This window comes from Acyrthosiphon pisum, chromosome A2 (assembly GCF_005508785.2).
Source record: "Acyrthosiphon pisum isolate AL4f chromosome A2, pea_aphid_22Mar2018_4r6ur, whole genome shotgun sequence".
Classification (NCBI taxonomy): Eukaryota; Metazoa; Arthropoda; class Insecta; order Hemiptera; family Aphididae; genus Acyrthosiphon; species Acyrthosiphon pisum.
Genome location: NC_042495.1, coordinates 85,563,123 through 85,579,216, shown reverse-complemented (window position 1 = coordinate 85,579,216; position 16,094 = coordinate 85,563,123). Strand labels below are relative to the sequence as shown.

The 16,094-nt window shown below is 30.9% G+C and overlaps 1 protein-coding gene across 3 annotated transcripts; it reads right to left on the bottom strand.

The window, feature by feature from the left end:
• Positions 1 to 1,922: 1,922 nt before the first annotated feature.
• Positions 1,923 to 13,501, bottom strand: LOC100160238 (ubiquitin carboxyl-terminal hydrolase 10). Of its 3 annotated transcripts, XM_008186586.3 has the most exons (11): positions 13,028 to 13,501; positions 8,364 to 8,601; positions 6,962 to 8,287; positions 6,682 to 6,895; positions 6,386 to 6,614; positions 6,248 to 6,331; positions 6,008 to 6,172; positions 5,708 to 5,936; positions 4,494 to 4,553; positions 3,169 to 3,413; positions 1,923 to 3,058 (listed from the first exon to the last, which is right to left on the bottom strand). In XM_008186586.3, the coding sequence occupies exons 1-10, from the start codon at positions 13,046 to 13,048 to the stop codon at positions 3,193 to 3,195; spliced, it is 2,787 nt and encodes a 928-aa protein (XP_008184808.1). In that variant the 5' UTR covers positions 13,049 to 13,501; the 3' UTR covers positions 1,923 to 3,058; positions 3,169 to 3,192. The 3 variants fall into 3 exon arrangements, with proteins under 3 accessions (XP_008184808.1, XP_008184807.1, XP_001946389.2); XM_008186585.3 differs by having other exon boundaries at positions 1,923 to 3,413; XM_001946354.5 differs by having other exon boundaries at positions 1,923 to 3,413; positions 6,962 to 8,269.
• Positions 13,502 to 16,094: the final 2,593 nt, after the last annotated feature.

Sequence of the window (16,094 nt, the reverse complement as noted above, 5' to 3'; positions counted from 1 at the left end):
AAATTTTCATTTATTACACCAATTTTTAAAAAAGGTAATAAATCATTAGTTACTACCTAATTATCGACCTATCCCAAAAATTTCAATCATACCAAAAATATTTTCGAAATTAGTAAATAATAAAAATTTTTCATTATGTGAAAAAGTTCTTTCAAATGAACAACATGGTTTTCGCCCAGGGCGTTCAACAATAACTAATCTTAGCATATTTAAACAATTAATTCTGGAATCTTTCAATAACAAATCTCAATTTGACGTTATTTATACGGACTTTGAAAAAGCCTTCGATAGAGTTAATCATTCTCTTCTAACAACAAAACTTAAAGCCTATGGTTTTTATGACCCACTTCTTTCATGGATTCATTCCTTCTTAACCAATCGCACTCATGCCGTAAATATGAAAATTATATTTCAGATCAAATTAATATTTTATCCGGCGTTCCTCAGGGTGATCACTTATCACCCTTACTATTCTCAATATTCATAAATGACATTAATACAATTTTAAGACATTCAAGTTGTCTTTTACTTGCGGATGACACAAAAATATATAATAATATTAAATGTAGGTACTAATGATGCATTAGAACTACAATGTGACTTAAACAGCCTTTATCAATGGTGTATTGAAAATTATGTCTTTGAATATTGATAAATGTGCTATAGTCTCATTTTCTTTAAAGAAGAATACTTTACTTTTTGATTACACATTAAATAATTCCATCTTAACACGTAATTAAAGACGTAGGTGTTTTTTGCGATACAAAACTTTCTTTCAATTCTCATGTTAATTATATAAGAAACAAATCCTATAAGAAACTTGGCTTAGTAAAACGTAAGTGTTAAGATTTTTATGATGAATCAGCCCTAAAAATCTTGTACTTTACGCTAGTTCGTTTTAACTTTGACTATGCCTCTATAATTTGGCGTGCTAATAATATTATTCAAAACCATAGTCTATCTACTGTCCAAAATAACTTCTTAAGATATCTATCATATAAATATCATTATAAAAGAACTCCTCATTCTGGATATGAAACTGTTTGTAATCTCTTTAAAATAATGGTTCTAAATAAAAGATTTACTATCTTAAACTGTAAGTTTTTATACAAACTATTGTATAATATTATAGATTGTCCCGAAATACTCGAACGTTTAAATTTTAGAGTAAACCAATCTAATTCCACTTTTTATCTTTCCTCTATCTCTTCAAACTATGTTATATACCCTGCAAATACACTTACGTCTGCAGGTAGTTCAACCAAAGACTTAGATTTATTTAATATGTCTAATATTTGATCTAATCATCTCTTATCCTCTTCTATTTCTCTGCTTTCTGTTATCATATTTTCCCCTTTCTATTTCTTCTACCTACATTTATAACCACTATACTCACAATATAATTATGTATTCATAATATGTCACTTTTATATATATCTCAAATCTATACATTGTTTATCATTTCTTCTTATTAAACTAGTTAACTACTAGTTAACTAAACCATAATACAAGCATTAGATAATAGGGGTTTAGTAACCTAGACTTAATTTTATTTTACAATACGGGACAGACTCTTTTACTCGACATATTTATTTACTGCAAGTATATGTTGATAGGTTACAAAAAATGAACTATTATTATTGGATTCAAGTACAATTCCATTTTTTAAACCTTCATTAGCTTAATAACCCGGCTTGTTTTCAGATCAATACACTCAATTTTATACCTACTGCGCTCTCTGAAAATTGATTGCATTAGGTAACTATTAAAATGTATTTAATATATTTGTGCAATTATAAAAAAAATCAATGTTTAATGATAAAATTACAACACATTGTTTTATGAAATTGGTTTTAAATATAATATTATAATAAATAATATGAAGGAAAAAGTAGGATTTGCAATAAAAATGATAAAAACAGTTGAAATGTTAACATAATAATTTATAAAGCATATATTTAATATTATGCTCACAATTTGTTATAAAAGTTGCAGTCGTGACTAAATAAAGTATAAATTATATAATTTAATGAGACATGTTTGGTTAGTTCTTATTTCCCCTCAATAGTCCCAGTTTACATTTGTTATAAGACACTTATATCTTACAGATGACCGTTGAGTTTGTATGTAATACTCCACAAATAATAATATAATAATAATAAAAAAAAACAAACATAAATTAAACCCATTAAAAAATTATAAATGACGTTTACATGAGTAGATTATTACAATCCTATTTTTGTATATTCAAAACATCAGATTCCGAAAAATAATAATATATAAATTACACAATAGTAAAATGCAAATAAAACAACTATTTTAAATGGTTTTAGAAGCATATGATTCAAAAAATTAAAAGAAATGATACATAAATATATACACACACATATACTATTGTTTGTAATATATGTTGTGTATAAAATGGGCCAATGATTTTTGAAAAATATATTCAACATTTCCATTGGGTTTCAGTATTCACTTAGTTATTATCATTATACAAATTAATTTCTCTTTAATTATTAAAAAAATCAACCATGACTCAATAATCTCTAAGATACTTTACATTACAATTAATTTTTATGTACAAACATAGGTAATTTAATACTTTACAAAAAAAAAATATATGTAATTAAAAAATGTATTTATATTAACAAATAATTGAGTTAATAAAAAATAGTAATTTTAGTCTCGTATCATTTATATTTATAATATGTTACAAACGCCTTGCACAAATAGGCAAAAACAAACTATACTTCACTTAACCATTAACATGTTGTCACGCTTTAATACGCCTTAAAAAAAAAAAATGACAGTATTTTTTAAGAGAAAAAACTAACAAAATTGTCGGCAGACAATACAACTATTATTATTATTTTTATTTTAGTAAATAATAATAATAAGAATATTTTGTTTAAAGTAACCCTGTGTTAATATGCTTCAACATAGAGAAAAAAGAAAAAACCCCCCAATGTCTATGAAGGCCAACTAAGTATAAATATCTATCCATAAGAAATATTATGTATCTCACTAAGGGGTTTTCATTTTGATAATTATACATCTAAAAAATAATAAATTAACATAAATAATAGTAATAAAAAAAAAATATGTGTTTAAAAAAATATTCATGCAAATTCATACATGTGGCCCAGGCGTAGCAAAAATACGTACCAAAATGTCTGTAAAAATAACAAACTATCTGCCTTTATTATCAAACGCAGAGAGTGCAGCAATTGTGTCATTTCTTCTGTAGTACAGCAAATACGGCATACATGGGGGTTTTGGCTGACATACTTCTTTGTCGGTGACAAAACGTACAGATGCGTCATCAAACCGTAACCATCTACCGAGCGCCACATAGAATACATCAGCAAAGTAATGACCTTTGTTTGCCTCTTTACCATCATGATAAACAACTTGAAATAGAAACAAAAAATATCGTAAGTTAATATTGGATATGTCAAATTATACTATTTATTTAGAATTATGTATGAATAAAATTAATTATAAGACTTAAACTTGAAATATTATAACAGCTTATCTTAATAATACACTCATTCAAAGAATACAATTTTACAAACACTTAAGTAAAATGGGAAAAATAGTAGTCGGGAATCATGGCAACAGTTAAAAAGTACTAGTTACAATTTGTTAGTTATGCAGAAAAATTCCATGTATAAAACCAAAGATGATACGCCTGATCCATACAACAAAATAGTATTGGGCTTAAAATATAATTTGGCTGGGAATGAAATATAAAAACTAGCATAAGTACTGTTTCAGCTATTTCTTTAGAAAAATCCATAGGTAGAAAAATTCCATACACACAAACCGAAGATAATATACCCGTCCTTAGCACACCCATACAACAAAATATAGTTATATGGGCCGGCTTAAATAAAACGGGGTGAAAATATAATTGGGTAAGAATCAAATACAAAAACTAGCATTACTGTACTGTTTCAGCTATTTCTTTAGAAAAATTCATTGGTAGAAAAATTCCATACACACAAACCGAAGATAATATACCCGTCCTTAGCACACCCGTACAACAAAATATAGTTATATGGGCCGGCTTAAATAAAACGGAGTGAAAATATAATTGGCTGGGAATCAAATATAAAAAGTTGTATTAGTTACTGTTTCAGCTATTTCTTTAGAAAAATCCATAGGTAGAAAAATTCCATACACACAAACCGAAGATAATATACCCGTCCTTAGCACACCCATATAACAAAATATAGTTATATGGGCCGGCTTAAATAAAACGGGGTGAAATTATAATTAGCTGGGAATGAAATATAAAAACTTGTATTAGTTACTGTTTCAGCTATTTCTTTAGAACAATTCATAGGTAGAAAAATTCCATACACACAAACCGAAGATAATATGCCCGTTCTTAGCACACCCATAGAACAATATATAATTATATGAGCCGGCTTAAATAAAACGGGGTTTTAATTGGCTAAGCATAATTATGTCTAAGATGAATTTACCTGCAAAGAGCTTATACTGTCTAGTCTTCATGTTAATCTTGGAATTTTTTGATATGAGCCCTGCAAAAAAAAAAACATTTTAAACTTAATGTTGCTAAAAATATAATATGACACATCAATATTATCAATACTATAGTACCTAGTATATAATATATTTACTTGAAATAAAGATTATATCTATTAAATTATACTTAACGAACAATGAATATTTTTGCTTCGTTAATGTACATTCTAGATAAATAATCAATTTATGACTATTACGTTATTGTTGTTGAAAAATCCAACAGTGTTCTATTTACAGTAGAAGCTGCTTATTAGGAACACTTTTGGACCAAGGAGAAGTGTGTGGTTTCTTTATTATGAAAAAAAGTATAATTTTAAAAATAGTAACTTCTATGGAAAATTTTTTTTTATGTTATGTAAAATATTTATTTATCAATATTGTTTTCCCTTGTTCATACCGGTGCAGAGTTTCAAACCACACTTCTGTTGCACTAAAATCGGCTTCCCCTGCTCTCCATGTGTGAAATAAAGTGAAAAGTGGAAATCAGTAACGATCTTAACAACATAAGATAATGTACATTGTAATTACAGTAGGTAAATTGGTTAACGCCGAATAACTGGATTTGACAGACAAATTTGGCCTTTATTGTTTCAAATAACCAATATGCTGTTTCAATTATCTAATTGTATTAATTATTCGTGTTCCTATTAAGCGATTTCTACTATGTTATTAAGTTTTAGTAATGAATTATATTAACTCTTATACTACCTAATGAAATTTATTTTTGTTAAATAACAATAAATTGTTTAAATGTTAATGTTTATTATAATTGATATACAATATACAGACACATACTAAAAGATGTAATTTTCCTTATTCTGACCATATAATATTTTTGTTTAGTAAAGGCCAACTGTCAGAAAATTGTTTTGATTTTCCACTTTAGTGCACTAGTTAAGTATTAATATTAAACTATAAGAAGACTAAAAGTGGACAGGGACACATCATACTTAACGTAATAATATTTATGAAACTAACATTTTTTGTATGACACTACACTAAGCTTTTGAATATAAATTTACCCAAATGCTACTCTTAAGAGTCAAATTTATGTACCCAAATTTCAAAAACAAATCTTATGAAGCACAAATAGATTTGAAGAAAACAGAAATATGGAATTTGTGTTTTAAATAATATAACCAGCACTTACTAGGTTCAATTTTAAGATCAACAGAGAACTCAACGTTTTTTACAATTTTTGTCAGTTTTTGTTGCTTGTATTCAAAACATTTAAGATGCAATAGTAAGACATAAGGTAGCTCATCAATAGTAACTTGTTGGTACGCATCTAGCTCACGGTTGGTTTTCGGACAAGTTAATCCTTCGAGTGTGTCTTTATTGACTAGCATGTCCAAAGCTTCCCGAACAGATTTTGCTTTCTAAAATTAATATTTAATAAATATACATTATGTATAAATAAATCATTTAATTGTTTCACAATATGATGTACCTCAATGTCTAGCTTAAGTGTGAAGAAAGGTTCAATATTTTCAGTCGGTTCATTTTCACCATTTTTCACTGTGCGAGTACGTAGCTGCCCACGGAATATCTCAGATAATGGAGTTTTTTCCATAACTGTTCTTCTGGTCACCATTTTATGTTTACCATTAACTTCCTAAAATATATTATTTAAATACAAATTTGAAAACTTACATCAACATTATTTAAAAGAAAAATGACAAGTACTAACCTTCCATTCATTGTTATTATCGATAGCATCTACTTCAGCTTGTGTTTCACCATTGCTTATGTTAGATTTGCTCATTTTAATTAGCTGGAAATAGTATGTTTATTAACAAATGCATGGTAGCAAGAATCTCTAACTTACTTCAATCATTTCATCGTTAATTCCATTAAGAAGATAACTCATAAACTCTTCTGCATCTTCTTGGCGGCCTTCTTCAAAAGCTGGTAGTATTTTATAAACATAACTTGGTTCAAATGCTGGACCAGTATCAGGCGTTTCTTGAGTAGCCACAGACGTAGCTTGACGTTGCTGTTGAGTAGTTCTACCATTTTTAATGCTTAATTGTTGAAATTCTCCAATGAATTGAACCCTAATATTCAAAATTAAGTTATTATTTTTGATTTTGATAAGTATTTAATGTAGTGGATATAACATACATGCTTTCTAGAATTGGGGTTTGGGATTTTTGGGGTCCTCGATTGTTTCTATTTTTGAGTTTAAATTGCACACTTCTCATGAGGTTGAAAAAAGGAGGACATGTTAACAAAGCCTGCAATGTGGCATTTATATAACAACGAGTGTTACGATTGGTCAAACCTCTAGGCTGTAGATGAGCAGTTTTATGGTCCAAATTATAAACTGAAAGAAATTCTAAACAAAAAATAGTAATTGCAATAGTCTATATACAAAAATTTAAACAATAACAATATAACTTACCACCTAATCTTTGTAAATTTAAGCTATTATCATCAACACTAGATATAGAGCTGCTGCTTGATGGTCTAGGTTTAACTGGTAATGTTTGTTTTTGGTTATTATTGGTTACAAAAACTGATGTCCGAATTGTAGTATCAGGTAAATTTCTTGATGGCATAATTATAGATTCTGTATTGGGGTTGGTAGTTGGTTGACTACTACCATGTAGTGTGAAAACTTTATCATTACTTGTACTAGCACATCCAGTAAATAGTCCTGCCCATGTTTTAAAAACAGGTTTAGCAGGTTCAGTGTCTTTAACTTCAGGTATAACTACGGGAGGGATAGAAGATGAAGAAGCCTGTTCTTGATTTAAGGGAGTTTCTTCTTTGAATTCTACAACAGGAGTTACATCTTCGGTTTTAGTTTCTTCCTTCTCGGGCTGTTGGATTTCTTGTACCACATCTGAAGGGATATTAGGGACAGGTTCTTTCTTTTTTTTTGTTTTATTAGGTAATGGTTCTTTGATTTTTTCACAAGACTCAACCAATGGAATTGTTTCTACAACAATAGGCACTTCACTCACAATAACTAATCGCTCATCTCTTGTTACCTCTGGTATAATTTCAATAACTTCCACACATTCTGGTTGTACTTGTAACTCTACTTCTTTATCCTGTGGTATTGACATTATTTCTGGTTCCACTGAAGTCTCATTAACATTTTCTGGTACTTCAGGATAAATATTATGCACTGGTGGAATTGGATTAACATTAGGTTTGCATGATTCAACTAAAAGAGGTTGTTGAGGTACTTGACCAGCTGGTGGTGAATGGTACATAGGAGGACCAGGTTGTTGGTATGGATTGTATAAAGTAGGATGTGGATGAGTGTACACAGGATATGTTGGATGTCCATGATGAGGAGGCAAGTATAATGGACTATTTTGAGGTGAATAATAATAATGATGTGGAGGAGGGACAGCAATATATGTTGGTGGTGATTGATAATTGGCCATTTCCATATTATCTGGATGTCGATAAGCTATTTCATTATTCCGTTTCACATTTGGCGGAGGAGGAATCCCTTTTGGATTCCTGGAAATGTTTGGGCGCCTAAGATTGGGGTCCATAGGGGGTTCTGGTCCAGGATACATTGGTTGTTGATATGGCGACATTTGAGATGGTACATATCCATGCACTGGTGGAGGTACGTTACCCATATACACTGGAGGATTTGGCACCATTTGATAAACTGGTGGTGGAGGACCAGGAACAAAATTTCCACCATTTATCATCACAGGGTTCTCAGGTTCTGCATCACCATTAACTGTTGGATAACCACAATCTATTACTTTGCGTTTTTAAGTACTGTATTTTAAATTAGTAAAATTAAAAAGAAGAAAAAAAGTTACGTTACATACCATATTCATCTGCTGCTGTATTCCAATCAGAAATATGTGTGATGTTTCCAACTTCATTCATTAAACCTGACGGAGGAAGTGCCTGAGGTTGAGTACCGCGAAAAGTCCATGGAAAATCAGGATGTTTGAATCCATCTTCTCCAGACACCCATGACTCGTTCCGTGCAGAATACAGCATTTGCAGCAATCGGCCACGTTCCATGTCATTGATGTCTGTGAAATCAAGGAACTCAAACTCCTAGACAAAGAGAATAAAAATCAGTACAGAATTTTTATTAAGTGGCAAATCTCAGTAAATTTCTACTAAAATAGTCATATCTTCTACAAACTTGTAAATGGATATAACTTCTGAAAATATATTTTAATTTGTGAAGTTAACTTAAGAGGGTGTTGTATAAAGGGCTACAAACGCATAACATAGCAAATTGTACACTAAGCAGATCATGTTTTGCTTTGTTAGTTTAAAATCTTGAATGAATTGAATCTTATAAAATTTAAAGGTAAAATTATTATCTAGTGAACCTCGTAAGTTTTTTTTTTTTAATATTTTAATTCTTTTATTCAAGTTAGAAGGGTAGGAGGCGGAGCTGCGTTAGCATTACTTCACCTCCAATCTCAATATTTTAAATCTAAAGCAGGTTATGAGAATATAAAATTGTAAATTGTTTGTGCATTTTAAAATAGTAATAACTTACTTTAAAGTTAAAATCTAAAAAAACCAATGAGGTTCACTAGATATAAAATTTTATAAGAGGTCAATTTTTAAACTAACATAGATAACCGGGATCTACTGAGTGTACAATTTGTTTTGTTATGAGTTTATAAAACAGGGAGAACACATGCAGGTGCAGCACCCTCTTAAGAGGATTCGATACCGTGATTTACTGTTTTCGTCTAACACACGCGTGACATAGTATTTTAAACGTGTTTTTTGCCAATCATATCAATTGATCTAATGAAGTGATAAGAATTGTGAAAATAGATTTGAACTTGTCATCAAGTCTACTTGAAATCGACTTTCCCACATTTTTTTGATATTATCTCCCAAATTCCAGAAAGTCATATAAAAAAAAAAAAAAAAGAGTATTTGAACATTTTTGTATTTTTATTTTTGGAGAAGTTAAAACCAAATGTGGAAAAGTCGATTTCAAGTAGACTTGATGACAAATTCAAATCTGTTTTCAGAACTCTTATCGCTTCGTTAGATCAATTGGTATGTTTGGCAAAAAAACACGTCTAAAATACTGTCACGCGTGTGTTAGACGAAAACAGAAAATCACGGTATTGAATTCCCTTAACAACAACATCAATCAGTCACACACAATCACAAGTTGACTGCATTAATATTAACACTATAGATTATATAATATGGATGGATCCATGTCCCAATAACTTAGAGACGAAAGTCTCGGATTGAAATATGTTCAAAGCACGCGTAAAGAAAAATTTTGCATGTTTATTTATGTGAATTGATATATATAAATATAAACCAACAGCTAAGTATTAGGTTTGCCACACGTATGCTCACATAAAACAATCAGTCAGAGACTCGCCACGTCTTATATGTGTTTCAAAATATTTAGGTATATGGACAAGGCTGTAGTGTGTATATGATCTAAGATTAATACTATATTTGGATATCACGGGGTTAGTACTTAAGGCTTTAATAATTTAAACTAGTTAATTTTACACACTTTGAGCACCTTTACTGGCAACTCATGAAGGAGTTTGCCTCTCAGGATTAGATAGACAACACTATTAATATTTTTATCCTTTTTGTAATTTACGTTACCGAGTATTTTATATTAAATTTACTATGGATAAATTTGAATTAAGTTCTTGAAGCTTAAGTTCGGCCTATCCCTAGTCGTAATATGTAAACTGTTATTTTCTTTATTCTGATATATCATAATTCATAACAAATGAAATATCTACTGTCAGAAAATTATTCCATTATAAAATTGTCAAAACGACAATAAATAGTAGGATATCATTTGTATACCACATTTGTAACGCTAAATAGTTAAATTGTAGTTACAAATAGCTGACTCAAACATGGATTTAACTTATTTAAAAGAAATATTAAGTACCTATCTTTCATAATATACCTACTCTTTCTATAAAATACCTACAATTTAAAAAGTACTTAGGTATTTAAAGTGTAAATTAAGTCATATAAGAAAATATAGCATTGTTAAGAAATTATTTTCTGTAGTTAATTATATGTAAAATATTTTGAAAAAAATGAATGTAAGTATAGTTTTAATTTATGTATTTATCAAAGGAAATTGTAATCATTAAGTTAAAATTAACATATTAACATGAATGATATTTAATACATGAATATTTCATGAAAATGAATTACTCTGTGTTGTAGTATATTGTGAGGGGTAGAGTATAGACCGAGGTATAGACTATAGAAAATTTAACTATTAGCAATACCCGATATTTCTTTTGCTTATTAATTATCATTTAGAACTTTTTCAAAATCTTGTTTGGCAAAAATGAATAAAACTTTTCTGCTTCTATTTTAATATATAAATAAATTAAGTTAATTTGTTAGGTAATAAAACAACTTTAACAACTTTTTTTATTTTAATACTTAACTTTTTATTTAGGTTCATATTGATGATCAATGATTAAACTAAAAGGTTGATATTAATTATTAAAAGTTTAATAATTGTTATAATTTTAAATATTTATTTGTACCTAACAGTTTGTTTTATTTTTTTCATAGGTACCTAACTAAATCATTTCTTCTTTGCTTATAAGTTATAACCTTTGTTCTCAGGTGCCATGTAATTATATTAATGTACCTACACATTACAACATAAATTACAATGGTTTACTATTTGATTATTACTATAGGTATATAAACTACTAACTAGCTATAGGCAAAGTACCAATTTAGGTATAAGGAGATATGCTTTATAATTTCATTCATAAACAATTATAAATGTACACTCGTGGACTGGTGTTGTCGCATGGTGGTTGTCCTCAGTCACAAAATGGGTTCTGAGTAAAATTATTGACCAGTGTTACTAGTTCTTTAATGGGTGACCACCCGGGTTTAGTAACAAATCCTCGCCACACATACACATGTTCTAAACCAAATGAACTCCCCTCGACAAATGCTAATGGTCACAGTTGCAAATTTAAGATGAATTAAAAAAATAAAATCTATGCTATTATCATTGTTATAATACTGTTATTTATTTTTTTTAATTTTTTTTTTTAACAAAATTAGATAGATTAGATACAGTATGAGAATTAATAACATCAGTATATAATATATATGTAATTTTCGCTATTCTGACCCAAACACATTAAGTGAAGGTCAACTGTCGGAAAATCTTCTACCTTTCTTAAGTATCAAAACGATACCTAAGAAATAATAAAGCTTAATTTACCACTTTTGTAACGCTTGTAGTAAATTATAATTACTAAATGCTGACTCAAATGTGGATGAGTATTTTATAACTAGTCATCAAGCAATCTACATACTCTACCTACCCATAAACTTATAGGTAACATAGTATTGAATAAGAAAAATTAAAATTAATCAACTGAATCAATTTAACTTTGTAATTATTACCTACATACTAATTGCTAATTGTAGGTCGAGTGTAGGTATACCACAGAGATCGTAAGAATTTCAAGAATTTTTTAAAAATATACTTATAAAAGAAACATAACCTTAAAAACATAGATACCTATTGAATATTATATTTAGATTAATATGACGTGGTACTCTGCAGCAAACAGGCAATGATACAATATACGGTAGAATATTTAATCATAGATTGTATTATTATTTAGGCATGTTAAGTATAAAATACCTATAGTTAAAATTAACTTTTATGACTCTTAACAATAGTCATTGGTATGTGTTCGATGGCCAAACGCCAATAAATGTTGTGTTGAGTTTATATTTGAATTTCATAAGTAATTATTAAATGTTGAATTAAAACAAAGAAAATAACTTGAGGATATTGACGAACCGTGCATCCGTCAATTTTTCACACAGGGGACTATCCACAGAGCGATAAAAAGCCTGATGCAAAGAAACAAACGTTCTATTAGGTAAGGAGATTAATGGGGAAAGTCCAAGTTTGAATCGTGTGCCGGAAATCCGGTGGATTGACCATTGACCGCTAACCGACACCACTATCCGGTACGTAGGCAATTTTGTAACCGAAGAGCTCTAAATACCGAAGCTTACTTCTACATAATTATATGCGCTGCATACATAACCTCAAAAAATGAAAGAAAATTCAGAACGATAACGTGAAAGGCACTGGTCGGCCACCTAGAGTGCACATGCCACGATCACCTTTAACCCGCCGGTGACCATATGTTCTAGAACATTGTCCGGGACGAAATTGCTAACTTTGGCTTGCGCCACGGGTACCGGGAGCACTGACGATCGCGACACCGCAGCACCGCTGGAAGAAGTACACGGAACACGCGTGTCTTGCGTACCGGTCAGGTCCAGCGGCGACGGATGCAGTAGCAGCAGCCGAATACGCCAACGTCGCGGGGCACCACGTGTTCCAGCCGAACACGCGAACACCCGCGTGGGGGGGAAAACGTTCGCCAAAGCGATTTACACAGACGTACGAAAAAATGACTACGCTTAAAAGAATAAAAAAAAATCTATGTACCTGGGTCGCACTGTTGTCCATTGTCGTCGCCGCGTTGGTGGTGGTGGCGGCGGTGGCGGAGGCGATGGCGGCGGCGGCGGCGGTCCGTAACAGTGGCGTTCCGCACTACCATTCCATGGTATTGTTTTTCACAATCTTTCGGCGGCGGTGTCTTCGACGGCAACGGCAACGGCGACGACGAGCAAATCGGCAAACGGTACGTTACGACGCGAAACGTTAGCGCGCAACACGGGATGAGACATCGCAAGGAATACGAAGAAAATGATTGTGGCGTGTACCGTGTAGTGTGTACGAACGCGAGAAACCGACGGAGAGACAGAGAGAGCCGTGTTCGTGTGACAGAGACCTTGGTGGGAGGGAATGCAGTGGAGAAATAATAAGAAAAAAAACTACATAATACATATATAAATCGTATATTTAAAGCAGCGTGTGCGTGTGTTTGTGTGAAACATCAGTAGTTCGTGCCCCGTCGGTGCGAGTGTGTATGTGTGCCCTTTTCGTTCGTTTGTTTTGCACAGCGTCTACAGCGCTGTCTGCCACCGGTGCTGCTCCCAGCCGGTCGTTTTACTGACAGTACGCGACACGCCATTGGCCCGCGGTTCCCGACCTTGGCAGGTGGCGACCAATTGCGGCTACCATCACGGCGGTTACCGCGTAAAGATTGTCTTGGAGAAGAAAACAAGCGCGTCGCGACCGGGAAAACGCCGGTCCGCCCGCCAGCCAACCAATTGAGTTTTCCAGTCATTCGTGTACTCGTTTTTCCTGATTCTTCCGACCGTCAACACTTCTCGTCAGCCGGTCGACCGGAAAACGTGTTTTACGTTTTCTGTTCCACGATGAAACAGCTGCAGTAGTTGCTGACGATCAAACCGTTTTTTGAGGTTACGATCCTGTGGCGTATAATATGAATGCTCAATGCTCGGCATTTCGGCAAGTGGCATACTTATTACTTGGTACTAGCATTGTGGCTGTGGCAACGCTTCCGCATTCTACTATGCCTGAAATCCTGATATTACCATGACGTGCCAAACGGTAATCGCCTATCGCCAATATGCCATAATTATGACATAATATAATATTGACGTATGCCTAAGCTCATAGACAGAGAAATCACCAAACGGGATTGTTGATAGAGAAAAGACAGGTTTTAGGCCGTTACAGTAATCGGTCAAAAAGTCTTTTATGAAAAAAGTTGTACAAAAAGTCCAGATTTATTTTTTGATTTCCGGACAAAAAGTCCGAAAATACAAAATTGTCTATTAAATGTATAATGTATACATGTAATATGCACATTATATGCATGTAATATTATATACACAAAGTCAGTTTATATATAATTAATATTTATTTTAAAAAAAATGTATTATATTTTATTACTTCTTATTATTTCTGCGATGCCAGTAGAATGTCAATGTCACAATGTACAATATTATAATATAGGGGAAATCCGGGTGAGATTTAAAATGGGATAATACAATCATACAATCATACGACTACTTTTCTGGGATTTTTATTATACTTACCTACAGCAAACTTACAAAATAAAATATGTAATAAAAATCTATACCTTGTTTTAAATTTTCAATCCTTAGCTATTAAAATTGAACATTTTATTATTTTCACATTATGTGTGGCTATACAATAATAATAATAATAATAATAATAATTTGATATATATTACGTTTCCCCAAGAAATGATTGTCAACGTCAATACAATAATAATATTTTTTTAAAAAGTCATATGTTTTAAAATCCAAATTGCAGAGAAATTTAAAAAAAAAAAATAATATAATAAATGTACAATAATTACATTTTTTAAATGAATATTAATTATATATGAACTGACTATTTATAATATTACATGCATATAATGTGTATATTACATGTATACATTATAAATTTAATAGACAATTTTGTATTTTTGGACTTTTTATCCGGCAATCAAGAAAATGACTTTTTTTATTCCGGGCTTTTCGTCCGGGATTCGGCCATTACAGTGTGCTAAAACATATTTTTTCTCCCTCATATTATGTTATATTTTCTCTCAGTTATGTAGGTATAGTCTGGACAAGTCCGGATTAAGGATCAATTGGGCCCCGGGACACCTTACACTTAGTGGGCCCCCTTTCAACTTTAACTTCAAAATAAGTGTATTATTACATATTGACGTGCTTGATGGTGCTCGCGTACCCCCTGTCGTCTAAGCCACTAATAAAATAAATTTGTATAATAATCTTAAATATAAAGGTGTAACCATTTTTTTTTTAAATTCTGATCGGAGCAATGTGTGGATGATGTGTTTTTTTAAATTTTTTAAATTTTTTCTTTGTTTCTGTCATCACCGTATTTGGGGCAGTAGTAGTACAACTGCTTCGATTTTTTTCAACAGTACCTTTTCTGATAGGAAAGTGAATCTAGTTGGTACTTTGGGGGGTCAAAAGTAAAATTTTTCCAATAGTTTCAAAAGCGCCGTGAAAAACAAAAGAAAAATTAAGGAAAAACGGGAATTTTTACGCAAAATCTGTTTTCGAGAAAATCGATTTTGGTTTTTGGTGTAACTTTAAAAAAAATTACCGTAGATATATGAAATTTTGACTGAATGTTTATCTTAGCATTTTCTATACACCATAACATTTTCAAAATATTTTGATTTATTTTGAGCTCTTTATGGACATTTTCATTTTCCATTTTTTTTTAGTTTTTTTTCTAAAAATATCAATAAAATTATATTTGTTGGATAAAAAAGCTTGAAAATTTAATAGAAGGCTCCTAGTATATTGTTTCAAAGGCAAATGAAAAATATTAAAAATCGTAAATCACAGTTTTTTTTTATAAGCATTTAAAGTTCAAAAAATGACAAAATATGGAAAAATCACGAAAATTTGCAAATTATTTCGAGTTAGAAATTCATAAAAATTTTTCTTTTTAAATCTAAGATATGAAAATGTAATACAAGATTCCTTATAAGATTATCTACCTTTATCAAACAAAAAATATCTATAAGAAAGTCAAATTAAATTTTTATGATCGTTTGAAATTCAAATTTTTACAACATTGGATATTCACT